General features: G+C 43.9%; 1 protein-coding gene across 1 annotated transcript; it reads left to right on the top strand.

The window, feature by feature from the left end:
* Window positions 1-284: 284 nt before the first annotated feature.
* Window positions 285-22,888, top strand: WNT11 (Wnt family member 11; the record flags this gene model as incomplete). The annotated part of the gene is made up of 5 exons (XM_082279503.1): window positions 285-367; window positions 9,465-9,700; window positions 10,273-10,550; window positions 12,012-12,304; window positions 22,714-22,888. The coding sequence occupies 5 exons, from the start codon at window positions 285-287 to the stop codon at window positions 22,886-22,888; spliced, it is 1,065 nt and encodes a 354-aa protein (XP_082135629.1).
* Window positions 22,889-23,250: the final 362 nt, after the last annotated feature.

Genomic DNA, 23,250 nt, shown 5'->3' with positions numbered 1-23,250 from the left:
AGGGAGGGGACTCAGAAGGGATAATCCAAACCTTTTTGTGATTCATAAACCACTCCTTTGCAATTTGGATAATAGATTTCTCTCTCGCAGTGACTCGCTAAACTTCAGAGTTAACCATAGCTCGGGCTCTTTCTCTCTCTCCTTTCAGGTTGTTCATTTCCAAGAACGAGCAACACCCAACTGAAGGAAAATACATTGCACAAAATATTAGAAAAAGTCATTTTAATTTTTTTTTTTCTTTGGAGAAGGTGATTTCCTTTGGCAAGCAGGAGAAAGTGGAGAAAATGAAGCCAAGTCTGCAATTTTTCTTAGCTGGTTTTCTATTGTTGATTCTGCAGACAGGGCTTTGCTATGGGATAAAATGGATGTAAGTACCTGGCTCTATCTCTGCATTTTCAATGTTTTTGCTGGTCTTCAATGAATTGCTGGTCTCTTACCCCTTTGTACAACTGCTGTTTGAGGCATGCTGTAAAGCTGTTTGAAGAGCAGCAAGCACTGCAGTTCTCCAGGCATTGATTGATTTCAAGTGTGTGTACTATAAGCTTATGCTAACAATATGTCTCCATCTTCTTACTAAAATATGCATGATTTAGGCTCATTTGGGGTTTTTCCTCCTCATTGATACCAAGGGAAAGGCACACACTTGAATGCTCACATGAGCCACTTAATGAAGTTTCTAGCATTAGCTCCTGCCATGCTGGGAAACTCTCCCACCAGGACCACTGGTTATGCTGAGTAGGAACTGAGAGTGGCAGGGATGGCAGCTGAGATAATGCTGCCCATCTCCAACCACAGAGGATGCTTGACAGATAACACAGGTTTTTTGTAGACCTTTTAACCTTTGGATTTTGTGAAGGGCGTTAAAAATGAGGCAAGGAGGGGGGAGGAGAATGAAGAAATACCACGGGTTGTGGTCACATCGGGATTGAGTTTCCTTGGAGGTAAAGTCACTGCAAAGTGAAAACATCACTGTCTCATTTCTTTGCTTAAGCAAGCAATCAGTTAGTTGCTTACTGCAAAATAAATAAACAAGCCACTCCACCACCAATCTGGTTGCATGTCCTTGATGAGTGATCTGTCTTTTCTACTTGGGTTTGGAGCTGGGCACAAAATAAGTAAGGGAATATGCAATTGCCTCAAATGAGCATCTTCTGTAAAAGAAAAGGCACAATAACATACAATGCCAGGAAGACTCTGTAGTGCATTGACGCAAGGATCTTTGGGCTAGGTGGTGAAACTGGGACAAGAGGTTCCTGTTTTGTTGCTCTGTCTGCCACAGGCTTCATGCTATGTCTAATTCCCATTCTGCTGTTCCAGTCATTGTCATTTGAAGCTCTATTCATGCCACCCTTCTTAAAGGCTTAAATTTGGTTATCTACAAATTAAGGTATCCTGTTGAAGCCAGTACTTTTACTGCCCATCATGCAGTCAGGGAAGAGAGGATCTTCCAGATGGCGATTCATCTTCTCCGAACAGAGACATTCAACAGAAATGTTAAGTATAGCCTCTGGTGATGCCATGTACTGCAGGTAGCTGCTAGACACCACACCACTATCTGCCTTTCATATCCATAAAGAGAAGCAGAGTGAATCTCTCCATAGGGTGTTTAAATGCATATGGTCAGGTGGGAGGAATAATCACCTACTTTAAGGCATCTTTCAAGGTGGCATGCTTGCCTATGGCAGGAAGGCAGGAACTAGATGCTTTTTAAGGTTCCTTCCAACCCAAACCACTCCATAATCTTTCATTTGCTGTCTCCATACTCTAGGGACCATCTTGGAAGTAGAGGAGAGTAAGGATCTGGTTTGCTCTTCACTGTCTTGGCTTTACACCTTGTAGTAGTCAGCAGAGCTCAATTACATAGACGAGCTGTTTCTTTCTGCCAGCTTCCTCCAGTATTTAGGCTCTCAGCTCTGCTTATATCCCGCACCAGGAAAGGCAGGCATCTCCGTTCTACAGGACATTTAGCAACATGTCCATGGGACTCCTTTGCAACCTTTTTTCCTATGCAGCATAGAAATAAAGCTGTTTTGTGGCACCCTGGTTCAGCAGGGCTTTTAAGTGTAGAGCCATGACTGACTGGAGGGACTTGATCATATGCTTGGCATGGGTATCGCTCTTTAGGCAAGGTGCTGTATCATGAGTGAAGGGCTTGGGTTCCTCCAAAGGGCAGGAGTGAGATGAGCTCCAGAGGGAACCTGATAGTATGGTGACAAGCAATAGACATGAAAAAATGCTGGGAGGCAGGGCAAGGTCCCTAATAGCTTTGCTGTCAAAAGCAGCCTTTTGGCCACTAAGTGGTTAAGCTGCAAGGGTTGCTTTCAGGGATGAGTGGGGGGAGAAGCAGTTGGAGGCAAGACACCACAGTTGCTGCTCCTCCCCCTTCCCAGCAGACATATCCCCCCTATCAAAAAGCAAGTGGGGAAGATGAAAGCTGGGATTAAAGTGGCATTTGAAGCATGAACATGAACTGCATCCAGATGCACCACTGAGCTCCCCTTACACCTGCTTAAAACCTGGCAGAGACCTGTGCTCCCTGTCCACAACGCTTTGCAGCTGGGATTTCACAAGATTATGTTTGGTTTTTCTTTCATTTGCTTTTTCTCTTCATTTCCCCACCCTTATTTTCCTACGGAAATACAGGCTAATTTTCTCCGCTCCCCATCACTCTTTTTCCTTGGGGCTCAGGGACTGTCCTTAGAAATTGCATGGGTAAGTTCTTGGCAAACAGAGTACCAAATACTGAGTAATACCTCAGACCTGCAATCACAGCCCTGGACTCATATTCTGTGTGCTGTACAATTGCAATCTGCTCCTGCCTTCTCTTGGTCATGAGCAGAGAGGGGGGAGAAAGGACGGGATGAAGAAAGAGGAAAGTGCTATATGAAGTTTTCAGTTGTGGACTTTTCTCAACAGTCCGCCCGCTGCATCATTTTTGTAGGCATGGTGCCAGAGGCAAGCTTCAAAGAGGATTTGGGAGGGGAAGGGAGAGATAAAGATGTGGGTTTCACCAGCCTGGAGTTGAGGGAGCAACTGATATGAAAGGTGATAGGAAATTAAATTTTGATTTCAGTGCATGATGTAATTTTGGGGGGAGGAGAAGCAGAAAACCACAATTTTCAGCCATTTAGGACTTCTCAGTAACACAAATATGCCCTGTAAATTAGTAAAAGCAGGGAGAAGGTAAAAAAATGAGTTACTTATTTTATTTTACTTGGCTTATTTTTATGAGTTCTGTGGTCCAGATCCCCAGCTGTTGGAGATTGGTTCTGGGCACCACCAAACATCCAGCACAGTGTGTGGACAGTCAGCATCTCGTATACATGCTCTTGGTCTTGTATACATTTCTCTTGCTGGAGAAATTTCCTATCTTGGGTTCTTTCATCCGAGCTCTAGAGAGCTACTCAGGTGTAAAGCCAGTGTATGGCTCCAGAGTATGGCTCCAGATCTTTGCTGGATCAGGATTGTTATGGAGAGGCAGCCTTTCTCATGAATATATATGAGACCCTGCATCTTATTTTTGCAAACACTTTCCCATCCTTAGAGCAAGGCAGGTATGTGGAGAGGTTAACTCATTTTGTGTTACAGTGTTGTGTCGCAGTGGCTGGGAAGGTGAGGCAGCAATTGGTTTCCATGAGATATCTTAGGGCCAATGCATCTAGCAATTCTATCACCTTCCCCATCTGCTTTTGCAATCCGTTTAGCTTTCCTGGGAGAGTTTGGGTTTGACCAAGCAGGTGCTGCAGCAACTTGTTTGGGTAGAACTGAAAAACAGATGAGCACTAGAGGGAGCTGCAGGTAGATGTGCATGCCCCAGAGGTCTGCAGATGTTGGGATGTTCAGGCACAGAGTAGCTTCTGAGGCACTTCTGCCTCCATAGGGGTTGGCATCTCCTCAGTCCTTCTGTACTGAGTGTCCCCATCAATGCAAGAGTGGCTGTAAATAAGCCAAATGCAGCAAGTGATTTGGGGTTTTTTTGCATGGCTTGCAGAATATGCCCAGGACAAGTGAGTGCTGGCATTAGGAATACCATCATTTTTAAGTGGAGCTTGGTCACTTTGGGAAGTCTCTGACTGTTCCTATTGTGGTGACCCAATCATGTCTTGCATGCTCTGGAGCCATCCCCAGCTGAGTCCCATTCCCAGCTGTTGCTGCACAATTCCTGTGGTTAAATCGCAGCTCTTCAGAAGCAAAAGGTAGCTTAGCCACACCTTTTGGTGAACATAGGATGTCCCCCAGCCCACCAACCTTGAGCAGCCCTTCTGCAGCCAGAAAAAAGCAGGGGAGAAAATGGAAAGATTTTGTGCTTCCTGGCAGCTCCTCCTTCTCTCCTTCAATCAGTAGTGGGAAGGAGCTGGGATATGGAGACACAGGCGCCTGTGAGGAGACTGTCTGCCTGGCAAGGGACTGCTAGATGATCTGCTGTGAAAGGACTGCAGGATGGGGATGGCAGGAGGGGAGTAGTCTGGAGGTGAGGAAAGGGGGGTGCCATGCCTTTGAAGTTTGCTCTTCGCTCCATAGGCAGCTCAGGAAAAGTTGACAAAGCTCCGTGGCCTTCCTTGGCGCTCGGTGAGCCAACTCACTGCTGGCATTGACTTCAGTCAAACTTGGGCTTGAAGTCAACAGCCTTGTGCCCACTACTGCCAGCACTGAATTTGGCACCATATCTGAAAGCAGCTCTTATTTTAAGCTTTTCAGGGTTGGTTTCCCCACACACACACTTCTCTCCCTCTTCCTCCTCTTTCTTTCTTTTTTTTTTTTTTTTCAACCACATAAATCCTACTTCTCTGTTTGAAAAGGCTTTGCAGAACCAGGGGAAGCATTTACCAGGGGATGTGGTGTCTTTCCCAGGACTTGTGGTCCCCAGACTGGGACTGATGCAGGGCAGGGTGGCAAGGGCATAGGCTGCTTCTGACTACCAGGAGCTTAGGCAAGGGTATTGTAACACCCCTGCAAGCCTTTTCCAGATTAAAACCTGAGGAAATGAGGGTCCTGCAGATTAAAAACCTGCAATGAGATAAAATACAAAAAGAACCCTCAATCTCTGCCTCTCTTTATTAATGTTTACCACACACTTCACTCTCCACAGCCATGTAATTTTGTCTAAATCTTTTTGTTTTACCCAAATCCCTGCAAGATTAAACCATTTAGGAATAGGCATTAAAAAGAGTGCCTTTTCAGAAAGCAAAGCTGACAATTTGGAGCAGATGTTCACGGTTTCACCAGCAGTCCCTTTGTGAGACCTTCTGAGATCGTGTCACACAAGGGAGGGTGGGGAGATGCCTCCAGAGAGAAGATTCTTCCATCCTTCAAATGTGTTTTAAAGGACACCAATGTTTTGCTTCTCAATTCAAGGAATTTTTCTCCTTTGGCTTGACCAGGAGCAGTGTCTTACTCACAGAGTACCTTGCAAACCAAATAATGTATGACTTTCATTGACATCTGCTGAGATCTGAAGGTGCTTCTTCCTAAGCTGCAGCTCCTATGAAAAGTCCTTTCATGGAGCCCAGACATGCAGGAATGGGCCCATACCTCTCAAAGGACCTAACACTGCAGAGCATTAATGTTTTCAAATGAATCTATTAGCTGCCTGAGATAATTAAAAGAGTAAACGAATGTCATGATCATCTATGCATATTTCCATTATGTTTATGGTTTTCTGTCAGTATCCATAATTTCAATTGAAAGACCTGCTGTGCTATATAGAGAGCAGGAGATGTTTGGTTTAGGCCCTGTTTATTTAAAGGGATAAATCAAATATGTATATTTAAAAAAACCTGAAACAACCACCCCTCAGTTGTCTGGAGAATGAAGGATGGGGCAGGAGAATTAAGGAAGAAGAACATGATGTTATCAGGAGGAAACAGTGAAAAACAGCATTTCCAGGGTGAAAGCAGGTAAAATCCCCTTTTCAGATGAAGGGTGTGAGTCCACAGAAAGATGTTTGTCAGGGATTTTTTTCCCAAGTTGAGAAAATGAAGGCTATTCTACTAATTATGCCCTTGAGGGCTGGATTTTCAGGATGGTTGTGCCCCTTTGGCTCCAGTTTCCCTCCCAGTGCTGGTGATCAGTGGAGACTGGGTGACGATAGGACAGAGACCCATCACCAAATCCTACCATGGACCAGACTCTCCTGGGGGTATTTTTCTTTCCACAAATGGACATTGTTTCCCAGTAATGTCTTTGCAGGCAGTGGGTATCCCTCCCCTGATGCTGCCAGAATTTAGGAAGCAGGGAGGGGTGGTGCATTTCCACGAGGAGGGTTTAGAGTGACATGGAGTGGAGAAGATATTCCTGAATATAGGACACAGACTGGGCAAACCTGGGTTGTCAGGGCATGGACTAGATGACCTGTGAGGCCTCTCACATTCCTGATCTGTGATTTATAAATGCACTTTTCAGTCTCAGCAAGTGACTACAGCAACTGAGTTTTCTTTTCCGTCTCCATTACCTTTTACTTTTTCCTCCCCATGCTTGGAGATGTTTCCAATTATAGGTTCTCACAAGCAAAGGTGTGAAGGTCAGGCCTAGCAGATGTTCAGAAAACACCTTCCTGCATCTTGCAGTTTTATTTTTGGTAGGCTTCCTGGAGCTCAGCAGGAAGCTATGAGAAAGTTCTATGAGAAAGTTCTATGAGAAAAAGCCATTGCTGCCATTTACTGAGTTCTCACCAATCAGAAGATATTTTCCCTCTTCCATGAAGTACATGGCCTTCTTGTTGCATTATAAAACTGCTCTCTAATGGTGATCACTTCAGGCCATCTGTAATAATACAGTCTCATTGCATCACATCCCCTTTTTTCACACTGAGGATGAGTTTCAGTCTGAATTCTGCTTTCATCCCAACCTGTAGGTGGTTATTTCTGCTGTTCATGACTTGTCTGTAATGGTGAGATAGAAGTACCTCAATGTAGCCTTCTAGGTCCTTTAAAGAGGCTGAAGACTTCTATAAAGGATCAGAAAATGTGGTGCAAGACCTAGGAGATATAAACATCCTTCTGGAGGGCCAGCTAAAACACTCCAAGGCCTCTCAAGTGCCACCCAACACCTCTGATTACAAAACTGAGCTGGTGCCTCATAGTAGAGCCTTTCTCAGAGACTTGGAATGTTCCTCATTTGCCTGCTTTGAAGCTCTGTCACTTCTCCTGCCACACCCTGCCTGCTTCCCTTGCTGCTGGGACATGGTGTGCTGGAGTATTTATCATTTTTACTCTATTACTGATGAGCTGCTTTGGCCTTTTGCCTGATTTGTGTTTCAGCCTATTCCTGAGAGTTGCTGTTAGGCTTTCTGAAATAAGTTTTCACAGATGCCTGGTGTCAGGTGCTAGGGGTTGGACATATCTCATTCAGCTCTGTGCTTATACCATTCAGATGTCTGTGTCCCTGCTCGGTGTCTGGGTTTCCTATACAGAGCAGAAAATGACCACTTCTAAGTCATGATGGTATCTTACTGTAGGTCTCAAAAGCACAAAATGCTAACTACTTCCTAGATGTGGCTTTTTGCTTTCCATGGGTTAAAGAAGGACCCTGAAGGACTACTGTGTGGTCCACACTGTAGAGGTTTGCAGTCAGGTGACAGTCATACTATTCAGAGACTCGTGTCTCTGCCTTCAAGGACGTGATCTCGCTGAGACACCTGAACACCCAGCATATCACCAAAAAGTTTTGTCTCCACCAGCTCAAGTTCACATCTAAAGCAGGATAAGTTGCCTTCTGGATGGGCCCCTCTCCAAATGGAACACTGCATGAACACCAGTGTGTACAGGACTGAGATGAACCACAGGGCAGAATTTCTGATGTTTAAATCATAGAATCATTTAGGTTGGAAAAGACCTCTATGATCATTGAGTCCAACCAATAACTTAACACTGCCAAGTCCACCACTTTTTCCTTTCCCTTAAAATTCACTGGTGAGATGTGGGAACTTCTGTTTGTAGTATGTTTAATAGACCTCTTAAATACATGTATGATGTATATATTTATGTAGCTAGCAGAGTGGTGGTTTCCCTTCCAATTATCTAGTTTCCAGAAATGCTAAACTCCAGTCACCTGGGAATTTGTCAGTGAAGACCTATTCAGCCCCAGCAAGGATTGTAGCTTTTCCCTGCTGGAAGAGCGGTTGGGGTTTGCAGTTAAGCGCAGCCCCAAGGGAGCTCCTACATACACAGCATCTGGTTCAAGCCAACGTGAGGGAACTGGTAGAACACAGGTATGTTTTCCTGAAAACAGAAGATCAGAGTTAATACCTCCAGTTTTTGTTAGGACTCAATTTTAGCTCTGTTTCCATCTCATTTAACTTCTGAAGGATGTGGATGTTACAGTACTAAAGTGAAATGCACCCCAAAATGTGTTTGCTAATAAGCCAAACTAACCAAGATGGCTTGGGATGAATTTGAAAGCCAACACATTTAACTAGGAGAGAAGGAAATATGTGTTAAAGTTGTGTTGCCAGAATCAGATGCCAGTTATTGATGCAGCCAGCTAGAAGGTTGTTTTATGGGAATGAATAACTTTTATGATTACCCTAAGAAAGCCATAAAGATACTAAGAGAGTTACACACTAGGCTTCTGCTGATCCTTGTGGGTGCTCAGGGAAGAGGAGCACAGCCCTGTAAGATGCATGTCACCATTTGTTCTTTTTTTAACCTGGAAAATTGGCAATTGGACAGTAGAAGAACCACCACTTTGGGATGCTGTTCTTTTCTTCCATGGTAGCATATGTCCTGGTATTCATGGATCCCTTCTCAGATTTGACTGTGGTACTGTCTCTGCACATACTCCCACTGAGATTTTGCACTATGGTTTTTGGAGACTAGAGAAACAGACTTATCTGTGTGCAACAGTGATGGAATCAGTGGAGGCCCTTGGCATTAACTCTAAGTGAAAGCATATGTTTTGCAAATTTGGGGATTTTTCCCTAGGGCTCACAGGGGATTTTTTCCATAATTAATTACATGACATTTAGCATAATCCTTTGAGAGTGTGTGAGACAGATGCTGAATGCAAAACACTGATAACACCAACGTTGCTTTTTTCCCCCCCAAATGCCACAGTCTTGGAGAATTCAGATTTCTTTTATCTGGATGATGGGTCATTTTTCACTCTGTTGGGAGGTCTGTGCTCTTCATTCTTCAGCAAAAAATTCTTCCCCATAGAATTTACACGTCCAGTTGACTTGACATATGCCCCTGGGGTTTTGTGCAGACTCCCCTCAATAATGGAGAGAATTGCACACTGCTAAAGGGTGTTTCTTCCCACCCACCTTAAATGCCTACTTTGTATAAGATAAATCACTCTACGTAGTTGCTCATCTTTCTCACCAGCTTTTACATCTATTTACAGAAAGCTTTAATTAAGTCAGGTGAACATAGGCAACTGGACTGGGAGTGGAGAAATTAATGTTGATCTGAAGATTAAATTTTTCATGTGTTTTAATGCTTTTTTGCATGTGCTTGTCTCCTCAGAGGTCTGTCCAAGACTCCTTTGGCTTTGACCCTGAATCAAACTCAGCACTGCAAGCAGCTTGAAGGCCTGGTGGTTTCTCAGGTGCAGCTGTGCCGCAGCAACCTGGAGCTAATGCAGACCATTATTCAGGCAGCGCGGGAAGTGATAAAGACCTGCCGTAAAACTTTTTCAGATATGCGGTGGAACTGCTCTTCAATTGAGCTGGCTCCTAACTACCTGCTGGACTTAGAGAGAGGTAAACAGCACTGCTGGCTCAGCTGGGACTGGAGTCAGTAGAGTCAGCCTCTGTGTGTGTGTGTGTGTGTGTGTGTGTGTGCTGGAGATAAGAAGTGTCTTGCTCCTGGGAGGCCATGGAGGGACTACAAAGCCTACTTGTCCTGTTCTTTGAGACCCTATTCATCATTATGGTGCCAGTCATGCCCAGACTTGGATTCAAGACCTGGTCTACCACAGCTCTTACAAAGCAGACCACCATTCTGGTCTGTTCATCCCACTGGGAGTCGTGGGATGAGCACAGGAGCAAAAGGAGGCAGGAGAGTTCAGGGAAAGGCTTATCCACATGCTCCAAGAATAGATCACACCACAATGAACAAGATCCCTGAATTCATGTGACTCCTTGCCCTTCTGGGATGTTGCCTTATGTTGAAGAGTTCACTTAGGAGATGTGCTCCAAACTAGTGATGCCATGGGACATCTCAGCTGCAGTGGGTTGGTGTGTTGGCAGCTCTGTGAGAGACTGTGTGAGTCTCTTTTTGGGGAACATTTATCTGGCCCAGGAGGCTGAGCTGGAGTTCTTGTCTCTTTCAGGCACAAGGGAGTCAGCATTTGTGTATGCCCTCTCTGCTGCTGCCATCAGCCACACCATTGCCAGAGCCTGCACTACCGGGGACCTCCCTGGCTGTTCCTGTGGTCCCATCCCAGGTGAGACACCTGGACCTGGGTATCGATGGGGAGGATGTGCAGACAACCTCAACTATGGTCTTATCATGGGGTCCAAATTTTCAGATGCTCCCATGAAGATGAAAAAATCAGGATCACAAGCCAATAAACTGATGCATCTGCACAACAGTGAAGTAGGGAGACAGGTAACAAATCCACAAGAGTTATTGTACTTGTACGATCATCTGCAGTGTTGGTCACTTGGTGAGGTTCAGTGTCTCTATCAGCTAGCGAAAGGAGTATGTTTCTCCTGGACTGCTCTGAACTCCTTTGGCCTGCTGAAAATGGTGGCTGTATAACTCACCCTGTGACTCAGGAAGTCCCAAATGCTATTATCAGCCCTGTTTGACCATGGATGGGATGTCTCATTGCCACCTGTTGCACAGCCAAGGTTGGCTCTGGCTTGCTTACCCCAGGAGGTGTGGTAGGGATGGGTCCCATCGTGCTCTGCCAAGGACGTTGCGCACGCGAAGTGCTGCGTAAATGTGGAGGATTATCATCTGCATCCAGCAGCAGTTGCCTCCAGCCATCCCTGCAGCCAGGAGGGAGGATTTTTTTCCTTTTTAAACTGCTATGCTAGTGATTATTCTCATATCTGGCACAAGTTGCTTTTAACAGCTTGCATCCAGTGGAGGGATAATGCTTACCATGTGGAGTGCCTGATGTGCAAATCCCTATAGCAGGCCTCCATGCAGCTGGAGAAATGGATGGGGGGGCTATAAAACTGACCCCTGTACCCATCTCTCTGGGGCTCCAGTAGTTCCATAGACTGCTCGTACTGCACAGTTTGGTCCTTCCAGGGCTGCCTGTGCACACAAAACTTGGAGCATGCAGAGCTCACTGGTAGCTTGCTGTGTAACTACAGGCTGAATCCACCTTTGCAGAGCACAACCATGCTGAACTTTCCCTCCCTGGCTCTTTTTTTTTTTTCTACTCTTCCCACACTATTCAATTTGTTTGTTTGTTTGGGGTTTGGGATTTTTTAAAATTTTATTTTATATTTGTAATGTCTTGAGTTTTTGTTTCAATTGCAAAGGGCAAGTTTTTGTTTGGGACATTGTGTTGCCATGGCTGGTGCATTCAGCCCTTCCTGGCAGCATCCTGCCATGTCCCACCAAAATGAGAATTTCAGTGCAGAATCAAAGTAAAAGACTATTTTGGCCCCATGACCAGCAGAAAGGCGGGGTGGGAGGGCCCTGAATTCAACAAAGCCATGACATGTCTCTTACCAAAGCCCAAAGCTGCTGGAGGTTGAAATTGATGTTAATTATCAATTTATGGAATGCTTTGGTATTCATCTCCTTAGCAATTTAGAGGGTGGAAATGCAGCCCAATATAGATATCTGATCAAAATTCAAAATACTCTCCTGTCTTCTGGCTGTAAGGGAGCCATTGTGAAAGTAGTCCTGGACTGATATTGATCACCAAAGAGCTGTAGGATTTCATTCCCTTTGCGAAGCAGATACTCTAGACTGCCTGGGCAGAAATGAGAACAGCAGTACTTTTCTATAGCAGTCCCTGCTAAGGAAGTGCCTTCACTAGCAAGCTTGTGGGATGTTTGGAGGTAAGAGAAGGGCATTTCCTAACTCCTGCATTCCTTTTTGCAGGTCTTGAAAGCCTCTCTTGAAATGAAATGTAAGTGCCATGGAGTTTCTGGGTCATGCTCTATCAAGACCTGTTGGAAAGGCCTTCAAGAACTGCAAGACATTGCATTGGACCTCAAAAACAAATACTTATCTGCCACCAAGGTCGTTCATCGGCCCATGGGCACACGCAAATACCTTGTGCCAAAGGATATTGATATCAGGCCAGTTAAAGAGACAGAGCTGATTTACCTGCAGAGCTCACCTGATTTCTGCATGAAGAACGAAAAAGTGGGGTCACATGGGACCCAGGACAGGTGAGGACTCTCTGCAGTGGGTGCTCACTGGACTCTGACCCCAAAGAGGAAAGGGCAAGAGGGAAACATGTATGAATAATGGGCAACTGGGGATGTGGCATATACATGCAGGTAAAGCACATCTCTAACATACAATATGGTTTACCAATGCCTAACCCTGTTAATGGTGGCTGTGGCCAAGACAGGGCTGCTGACACATTTTCCATTACATAGTCAGGCACAAGATACATTTCAGAATTCCCCAGGCAGCTCACCTCCATGGGAACTTGTAAGGATCAAGCAACTGCTTTATGCTGTGTTGAGTGTCAGTCATTTCTTGCAGTCACTGCTGATTAGAAGAGTTGTTACTCTAAGGCCCCTCTAAGGAGGCAAATATTAACCCAGTTAGAACCAGTGTTCCTAGACTGCCTTAAAAAAACCCACAAAAATTACAAAGATGATATTTAATTTTTTTCTTCTACTGTATATTAAAGGTCCAGGTGTGTTTGTATTGCTTATGACCCTGCAGAGGAATTTATTGTATTAATATTAGGGATTTAAGATCCTTATGGTCAAGCCCAGCCTCCACTGGGCAGCATACTGTCCCCTTTCACAGGCAGCAGACATGCCTTTCTCTTCCCGCCATCTGTTTAATTTCCTCCAAGACAAACTAACTCAACATTTCAACAATCTGGGTATCTCTAGGTGGGCAGACCCACCTGATCTCTCTAGTGCAGACTCATCAACAGCCAAAAAATTGTGTGTTTCCAGAATTTTCCTAATTTCTGTTAGGTGGCTGCAATGGCTGGATTTCAACCTCTCTCTTTGGTTACTATCTTGTTGGCTTACCTTTCTTTAGATAGTTATCATAATGCTTCTTTGCTCTTTCTGTCATGTCATGGTGGAGGCTCAGAAAAGTGGCAAGGAGTATGTGCCTGGCCTTTTTTGGGATGCCTTCCTTTTAATGTAGTGGACATAGTGGTATTTGGACCATTATGGTTCAATGGAGAGAAGATTTTGCTGAAATGAAATGACCCAAATGCAGAAAAGAGAAACAATATATGCGTGTGGGGATGTGGCAGCTGGGGACATGGGTTAGTGGTGGGCTTGGCAGTGCTGTGGACTTGATTTTAGCAGGCTTTTCCAGCCTAAATCATTCTGTGATTCTGCATCAGCATTTAACTGGTAGAGCTGATCTGTAGATAAGACAGCTAAGTGAGACAAGTCTGTTCTTTTTGTCCCCTGATGTTTTATGACAGTTAATGTCCTGTATCCTCTGACATCAGTGGCTGGACTGCTCTACAACAGCACTTATCTGACAGGTCTGTGGTGGGAACACCAGGCTGATCTTCATCGCCAGTCCAGCAGTGAAGCAGTAATTATCAAGTGAAGATGTTTATAAGTCACTGAGAATAGCAGGGGGAAAAGCTTGTATGGAAACTGGTTTCTGAAGGAAAATATCATCTGAGTGGAAGTGAGGTTTTTGTGGATTTGTATGGATTTTGACATATTTGTGCTTTGAAAAAGACCTCTTTTTTGTGCCTGTTTTGCAAGGAAAAAATTGGTGAAGATTATTTGGAAATTAGTTTTATAGTAATTACATTAAATGAACAGGTTGTGTTAAAAAAAATCTGAATTCATTACAGATTTGCCAAGTAAAACATTTTCCATGAGCTGAAATCCTTTCAAGGGATAGGGAGGTCCCTTAGATTAGATTAGATGACTTCTTCATCTAATCTTATTTTACAACAGATTTCAACTTTTTATCCCATCTAGGGATGAAAAATATGTCAAGGTCCTGAAGTATTTTTTTCCTTATGAGGAAAGTAAAATGTGTATTGCAGGCGTCTGTTTGGACGACAGCTGTGATTGTTAACCTGCCAGCCAAGGGTCCACAGGAAGTGAGATTGAGCGAGGATTTAGAAGACCAAGATATTACGGCAGGAGGGGATGACTTTCAAAAGGAACTTGTCAAGAAATACTCCTCATTCTCAGATGTGCAAGATGGTAATGGCCATGGGAGGGGAGGAGGCTGAGATAGTCCCACGCTGAGCTGCAGGCGTCACTCAGGCCAAGTGTTAAGGTTGTGTGTCATTGGGCTTGTTTTCATTACAATCCATTTTCAGCCTCTTGAGAAGATGCCTGGTGTCTCAAAATTGGCATGTGTAATACAAGCCATAGCAACTCCTTTCCTGAGCTAAATTAGTAGAGGAAATAAGTGTAAAATACACACAGTGTGTTTGAAGATTGGTCCATGCTTCCTGGGGGGAGCAGGGAAAGGGAGGTGATCTTCCCTAGTCTCCTCCTCCCATGGATGCCTTTTTCTCTTTGCAATTTTTCTCTCATGAAAAGGCTGCCTAAATGCATTTTAAATGTTCTAGCTCTGTTCCAGCCTGCCGCAGGGCTGCAGAGATAATGCCTAATGACAGGGATAAGGTAGAAGGAGCACAAAAGGGATACTGTTAGAGAGAGGGCATGGCAAAATGTGATTCATGCTTACTCCAGAAAGACATAAAAATGCTCACATGGGAATAGCTCAAACATGTTTTTATTTTATGAGTCAAGTCCTGGAGGCATTTAAGCATTTTATCTTTATGCACATCAAAATTTTCTGGAGATAGATTCTGCTGTTTCCTAGTAGTCTGTTTTTAAGGCCTGTCATGGCAATGGAGTCAAAAAGGGGATTTTTTGTTGTGGTCCCTAATTTGATCTACTTTCTTTTCAACCACCTTCCCATTTCCTTTCTGGTCTTTTTCTGGGTGCAGAGGTCAGTCCATGCCTGGACTGTTACAGTGCAGTCCCCTATGTTCACAGCCCAGGAGACTTCGATCTGGGAGTCTTCAGTGTTTTCCAGCCCTGCTTTCTGCCTCCAAAGGGATTCAGAGGGGGAAATATGCCATTAACAAGTCCTTTTCCTGTTCCTTGATTAAAATATTCATATTGATGCTATTTTGTGACAAAAAATGAGTAGTTTTGCAGCATATCCAGGAAAAGTCCTTTTCTTCCTCCTTCACCCCAAGTTCTGGTTCTTGTTCATAGCATGCTGGAAACAGAACAGAGGCTGATGGTTAAGTTGCAACACCTTGGATGTATTGGATTTCACTGTATGCTGTAGGAAACAATCCTGCACTGCCAGGTGGGTGGAAGGGATAATCTAATTGGTGATCCCTCTAATGTGAGGGATCATATTATGTAGACTTATTGTGTGTTTTTCAGGCAGGAAAGGGAATTGAATTACCTTGTAGATGAACCATACGAAAATCCACTCAGAAAATGTGCCCTCAGTTACTCAAAAGCCTTTTGGCATTCTTTCCTAAAAGGATTTCAAAGCCTTCTTCAGAACAAGCCTGAAACATTTTCTAAGACACTTCAGATCTCTTTAGCTTGTAGAAATTTAGAAATGGTTTAGAAATCTGCATGCCTCCAAGTGCTCAGGGTGTATCCAGATTTCAAAGTCAGGGAACTAAACTCAAACCTGAGGTCTGAGGCGTCTTTGAAGTGCTCAAAGGCTGATTAAGGAGCTGATTTTTGCAAGCAGTATCCAAGTCTTCTGCAAACAAGACTTACCGCCACACTGACTGCAGCCAAACTCTGTGTGCTTATATACCACCATCACATTTTCATAACCAATTAAAAATGGTCTGGAGAAAAGTCTAAAGAAGCTGATCTGTGAAGCTCAAGTAAAACTTTCAATAAAAGAAATCCACCACTGGGAAAAAATGTAGATGTTCTCTTCTCAGAGATCTCTTGGACAAAAGCATTTTTTCATCTTTTAACAAAGTAGTTAAGTTGCTCCAGCTTTGAGTAAATGAAAAATAATAGCAGATTATAAAATTTAGATCTCTTTTGTGAGAAAATAAGCAAAAATATGAATCTTCTTTATAAGTAGGGTGCAATGTATCATGTTTCAAAGGCTGTTTAAGATTCCTTAATGAATCCAATGAAAGGGAAATTCTGCAATGCATGCAAAAGCATCCAGCCCCTGAAGCCTTGCAGAGATAACAGAGCTGTTTATTACTGATCTTTCCCAGAGCAGTTTTGGAAGCAAGCCGAATGTGGGAAGGAGCTCTCTTAGGCTGCAGAAATCAGGCTGCAACAAACAGTGTGCTGCAGTTTAGCTGGGTTGATCAGCCACCACTCCTCAGCTGACTCACTGTGGCAAGAAATGTGGCCACTCTCTGGTGATGGCTCCTTGCTCACATATCTTTTCTTTACTGCAATATAAAACATTAGTCACAAATGTCTTAGGTGGGTATGCTTTCTTGGATATGAACATACATGAAGTTGGCTGAGCATGCATCTACTGCTCAGTTTTCAGTATTCAGTGGCAGCCCTTGATACCGCTTCTTTCCTGCTACCCCAAAAATATGCTTTGCATTGTGTGATAGTGTGGGGGTTGTCCAGCCTGTGGAAGAGAAGGCTCTGGGGAGACCTTAAAGCCCCTTCCAGTGCCTAAAGGGGCTCCAATAGAGCTGGAGAGGAACTTTGGACAAAAACACTTGGAAGTGACAGGACAGGGGGGAATGGCTTCCCACTTCCAGAGAACAGGGTTAGATGGGATACTGGAAAGAAATTCTTCCCTGTGAGGGTGTTCACTGGAACAGATTGTTTAGGGAAGTTGTGGCTGCCCCATCCCTGGAAGTGTTCCAGGCCATATTGGATGGGCCTTGGAACAATGAGTGGAAAGTGTCCCTACTCATGGCATGGGAGCTGGAACAGGCTGATCTTGGACTACATTGTCCCCCTGTACTGAGCACTGGTGAGGCTGCACCTCGAGTACTATGTTAGTGTTGTTCCCCTTACTCCAAGGCAGACATTGAGGTGCTGGAGTGTGTCCAGAGAAGGGCTCTTTGAGGGGTCTAGAGTAAGTCCTGTGACTGAGAGTACTGGCATTGTTGAGTCTGGAGAAGAGGAGGCTCAGGGGAGACCTTATCACACTCTACAGCTCCCTGAAAGGAGATCATAGTCAGGCCATGGTCGGTCTCTTCTCCAAGGAAACCAGCAATAGGACAAAGGGAAATGGCTTCAAGTTGAAGTGAGGGAGGTTCAGGTTCAAGTTTAGAAAAATTTTCTTCAGTGATAGATTGGTAAAGCATTGAAACAGGCTGCCCAGGGAAGTCACCAGCCCTGGAAGTGTTTAAAAAATGAGTGAACATGGCATTTTGTACTATGTTTAAGTGGACTTGGTGGTATTGAGTCCAGGGTTGGATGTGGTGATCTTGGAGGTTTTTTCTGACCTTGATGATTCTATTCTGTGTTGCTATCATCTTCAAGGTTCCCTTCCAACCCAAATCACTCTGTGATTCTTTGATTACGTAGGCAATGAAATTTCTTAGCAGAAGCACTCATATGTCGCTGGGGAAGAGTAGTAGTTATGGGTAGACAACAGCATTTGATGTTTGGTTTTTTTACAGCTTCTTTTAGATTCTGTTAGGGAGGGCACAGGATAAGACGAGCTTTGAGTAAGTTATAATGTGTTCAATGACAGCTGTTTTTGGAACAGTTATCAGATGCGCTACCCTTTTTTTGATGAGATTCGACAAACTCTGATTAAGAAATAGCAAATAATGCTTTTGTGAGTGTCCCAGAGGAACTGGAGGAAACATGCTCTAGCTAAAAATGTCCTTGTACATAGCAGGGGGGCAGGTGAACTAGATGGCTTTTAAAGATCCCTTCCAACCCAAACTATTATATAATTTTATGAAAGTCAGAAAAACATTAGCTTTCTGTTTCTGCTGCCTTATTTAGGCGTTATTCCTACTTTCCCAGGCAACATGCTTGCAGATGGTGCCCATTTCAGTAGTTGGGCCAGCTGTGCTTTTTTTTCATTAGTTTAATTAATGTGTGGGGAAGATTGAATTCTTCCTACTTTGAGAGACATGAATTTGATCATAAAGTTTCTTGAACAGGTTTGTGAATAATAAATTTATTTGTGAAAATAATAATTTCACACAGTAAAACTGCTATGGATAATGAATCTAGCTCTCTTAAACATTTTTAGTCCCTCTGCAACCAAATGGCATTGGAGTTAGAGAAAATCGGGTCTGGGAATGATTTGCACAGACCTTGATCTTTTCAGGAGCAAGATTGAACTGAGACTGCCTAGGCTGTTACTGAAGACGTTTCTCTACTCTGCTCCTAAAAGCTGTTTCCCTAAACAACCTGTTCCAGGGTTTTACTATCAGTGTTAGGCTTTTCTTAATCAAAATTTAACTAAACATAATCTAAAATAAAACTAATAATTTCTTGTCCTCTTTCCTTGGCATATAAAAAACATTTTTTCTCTCTCCTTGTAGCAATTATCTTTTATAGAGGGGAAGACACCTTCTTACATACTTCTCTAAATCAGTTCCTTCATTGTTTTCTACTTTCTGAACTGCTCCTCTGGCTCCCCTGGGAACATTCCAACATTTAGCTGCATCTTTCTCAAAGTGTGTTGCTTACTTTGCACTTTAATCCACTGTTACAAAATGTCTTCAACTCCTTCTTCCCTAGCATTATCCCCAAATTTTGAAGCTCACTATCAACTCCTCATTAATGAAAATACAGGCTGGTTCCAGGATCTCCCTTGACATCTCCTCACTGACATATGCTATTGACAACTCTTTCTCATACAGTTGTTTAGTGTCAGTCTCCAGTCATTCCTTGTGCATGAGAACGCAATTTAAAAGTAGGTAAGATTTTGCCCTCAAAATCTTCTATGAAGCTGTGACCTTGATGCATTTTTAGAAATGTCCATTGTGTTACATATCTCCTGAGGGATTTGATTTATTTTTCTTTTTCTTTCTTTTATATACTGCTGCATTACTTGATATTACTGGAGCAAGGGGTACCAAAGAAATAAAGAGGAATTTGATTTAAAAGAGAAAAAAACATTACACAGCAGTACTGTGTTCTGGGATTTGGGACTGCTGAAGTTCATGAAGGCAGATGGTTTCCCTGTGGTCAGAAAGGGCTGAGAGAATTACACAGCCAACGGGATGAGATGTCAAGGAAGGAACATCTCTTTATCATCCCTAATGCAACAGCCCAGGTGCTGGTGGTGTATGAGAAAAAGGACTACAGAAAGTGCTCAGATTTATGTTTTACTCCTTTAACAGCATCTCCCTCATCCACTGGGAGATGCACTGGGCCAGAAAGGCAGTTGCTGTGCCCCAGAATTACTTTTTTTATGTCCTTGTAAAAAAGTCCTTATCAATAGGACTGATGGAGTGAGGTTCCAGTGGGTATGTCATCCCTGTTATCATATGTCGTAATCGTGGGTGACAGTACAGAGTTGGCCAGTTTGGATCCCAGGTGCCAGCTGTGCAAACAAAAAAAAATTAATCCTTCTATCTGCTGTTGGGACAGAGTAAATTGGGACCCACAATGAATTTGTGTGACATTGTTAAGTTGAACTTCATCGATCTTAGAGGTCTTTTCCAACCAAAATAATTCTATGATCTCCCCATAGCTTTTAAAATTAAAATCCCCACTCTCCTCTGCGGGAAGACTCTTAGAAGTTCTGGGATGTCCTTCAGCACCTCTGCTGAGGAGCCACCCCCATGATGAAGCTGTATGGTGTATTGCAGTGCTTCTGCAAATGAGGGCTGGAAAGGGGAGATTTTGGACAGGCATATTGAATGGGATTTATCCAGCCAGCAGTGTTGACCTTCTCCCTTCTTAAAGAAGAAAAAAGCACTGAGACAATGTGAAGGCCTGTTCTTGAGCCAGAACTTCGGCTGGGATTACTGCCGAAGCATAATTTCTCAGCAGTCTTCCAAGTACTTCTAGAGGTTACAGTGTTGTGTTAAGATGCAATCACCTCCCTTCACGTTTTCTCTCTGAGGCTCAAGAGGAGGGCATTTCTCTGAGTTGCTGGAATTATGCTGGACCAGGCCCAAAACAAATGAGATTGAACTTAACCCATCAGTGGGGAGCCTGGTGAGATCACAGCCCTAGGCTCTGAAAGCCAATGTTCACGGCAGCTTCTGTGGCTAAACTCTGGTCTTTGGACTCCTTTGTCTTCCCCCACTGGCTGAGAAACTACCTGTTTCATCTTGTTTAATGAAAGATGAATATAATTCATATCCAGGCCTATGCTTTAAAACAGAAAACAAAATCTCTGCTTAGTGGCGATGTCAGGAAAGTTTTCTAGAAGCCCATATAGGTTTATGATGGGGTCAAAAGCTTTGTTTTGGCTATTCAACCCATCCATTCTGAATGTCCCCGTTTCCTGATACCAAACTGAGGGAAGCTTGAGGATTTATTTAATTAGATTTTGCTTTTTTCCTGTCTTTGTTTCAGGCTGTGGGGAATGGGGAAGGTATATGGGAAGGCATATCTCCTACTAGATCCACTTTTTTTTTTTTTTTTTGGCAAACCACAGGAGTGGATGGAGGGAAAGAGAGAATCCCAGGTCCCAATACAGCAGGTAGAAGAGTTTTGCACTCTATTTGAACGGGGTAAATATCACTGTTGTGTGCTCTGTATGTTTGGGGAGTGAATGTCCACAGTGGCGAGCTGGAGTCAGGACCCATATTCCTTTTCTTGGCCATTTTAGTGAGCTCCCAGCATGAAGTGATAAGGATGCACTGCACATCCCTCACCATGCTTCTGCAGACTCCCCATCCTTAGGTGAACCTCCAGGAAACAGCCTTTCCATCCACTAGCAAAGCTGAGTAAGGTTGACAAATGCCCTCCCCTCTTCTAATGTCAACACACCTACATTTGAACCTTTGCCCTGAATACTTAATGCATTTATTAATACATTTATGAGGAGTCATTTGGAGGTTTCTTGTGGAGGGGCCCCAGCTCACAGGGGCACTAACAAGGCCTTCGGTTTAGCGTTAGGCAAACACATTCAGTGTGGCTGCACACTTCAGCTTCAGTAGAGGCTTTCAAAGGCTTGTAAATATTTACACACACTCCCGAATGAGAGTGAGTGGGGGAGGGGCCTTTAAACACTGAACCTGGAGAGGAATGTGAATCAGAATTCACAGAAATTCACAGGCAGAAAAAATGAAGGAAGAGCAAGAACAAAATATCAACACTTTGCTAATCCCATAACTTCTCCTAAAGCATTACCTCATGAGCAATTCCTATAAATTTCATGGATTTGTTTTCATCTATTAATAGTTGCTTAGTTCAAGGGTCCAATTTATGCTCCTCTCTCCTTTTCCTGCCCCAAAGCAACCTTAGAGTGTTTCTGTCCAAAATAGTCACAAAATAGCCACACAGAATAAGATTTAGGAGAGATGTCAGCAATTACCCCACTCAATAAACCACTTTTCTTACAGTAGTTTCAAAACTCCATCAAGTTCACAGCCCCATGGTGTTGGGTACATACCAAAAAGTTCAACCATCTGACCAAACATGAGCACTTCCATCCTGGGTTATCTATCCAGTCTATGGAGAAATGGTGTCTCTATGACATGGTTCATCTCATCCAAAAGTCAATGCCTGTGCACTTTCATGTCCAGTGACCCAGCTTGGAGTATTTTAGGAAATGGAATATATGGTTTTTGACGACAGCTGTGAAATGGTAATCAATGGATCAATGAAAGAGATTCCTCAGTTCATTAATTGCTTCTGAAAACCTCAAGCCATTCACTGGCAAGCAGACAAAATGAGGGAACCCACACAATAGCTGATTTATCTCACTGAGTCTAGCTTACTTAAAAGCAGAAGCAAAACAAGCAGTGTGTGATATTTGGTGACTTGTCATCCTACCCTGTGCTCCTGCCACACTCCCTGTTCCTGGGTCAGGACTCAGGGTGTTTTGGGGCCAGCTGCCCAGGTGCTCATGCCGTGCTGGGAGAAAATCAAAGGGAAAGAAGTGCACAGTCCAGCCCTGTTAGTATTGATTGTGGTTTTCCTGATAGGGTCAGTACTGCATAGTGGCTGTAACAGCCTGCTCCAGGACTTTTCCCAGCCTGGGATCCTTGGCATGGAGTCTGTTCAAATACTATCTGGCTTCAGGGTTCGTCCTTCACCATTTTCAGGTTAGGCAGTGGTGGACAAATACCAGTGTTTGTTCTTTAGGGTGTCATCTTCTTCCAGCTCCTTTCAGACAATTTTGGAGCCTGCCTGGGAACACAGATTGTTTGGAATGATTAGCTCTTTTGGTGGTGGTATCCCAATTGCTTTGCTTGTCTGCTTGTGCAGGAGCAGCCTGGCCCAGCTGACAGGCAGCCTGAATGCTACCAGGCCCAAACTGAGAGGCAGAACAGGAGATTAATGATATTTTGGGTGTCATAGCAGGTCATGTGAGTGCAGCCCGGGGCTTCTCTTGCCACCCTTGCAGGCGTAGGGGGCTGTTGGCTGGGTGCTCGCTGTGCTGGATTCACCCTGTGCTTTGCAGAGCTGTCAGGCCCAGCAACAACACAGGGCAGTGGTTTGGGAATCCCTGCAGGAATTTGCACTCGCTCACAGCATTCTCCTTCTTCCAGACAATGCAACAAGACTTCCAATGGGAGTGACAGCTGCGACTTGATGTGCTGTGGCAGAGGCTACAACCCTTACATGGACAAAGTGGTGGAGCGTTGCCACTGCAAATACCACTGGTGCTGCTACGTGACCTGTAAAAAGTGTGAGAGGACTGTCGAGAGATATGTGTGCAAATGAAAACCCTCCTCTGCCCACCTGGGAGCTGAGATGGCAGCAGCACCCCAGCACTATTCAGAGAAAACATTTCCTTGACTAGACATCCTTTATCTTGTAAAGACACAGACTTGAAGAGAGATGGTAGGAGGAAAAGCAACAATCACACCGGTAAAAATAAGAATGTAAAAGAACCTCCTGAAAAGCAACAAACCCACAAATACTTCCCCCCCACCAATAAAATGCTGTCTGAGAAGACAAAACCTCATTTGGGATGGTATCTTCTTCCAAAATATTTCCTATGGTTGCCAGTGATGTTCAGCCATCAAGGGCCTTAGAATTCTGAGAAATAGATACAGAAACTTTCCCTGGGGGAAAAAAACCAG

The sequence above is a fragment of the Coloeus monedula genome (assembly GCF_965178545.1).
Source record: "Coloeus monedula genome assembly, chromosome: 3".
Taxonomy (NCBI): Eukaryota; Metazoa; Chordata; class Aves; order Passeriformes; family Corvidae; genus Coloeus; species Coloeus monedula.
This window is presented reverse-complemented; position numbering and strand designations above follow the sequence as displayed.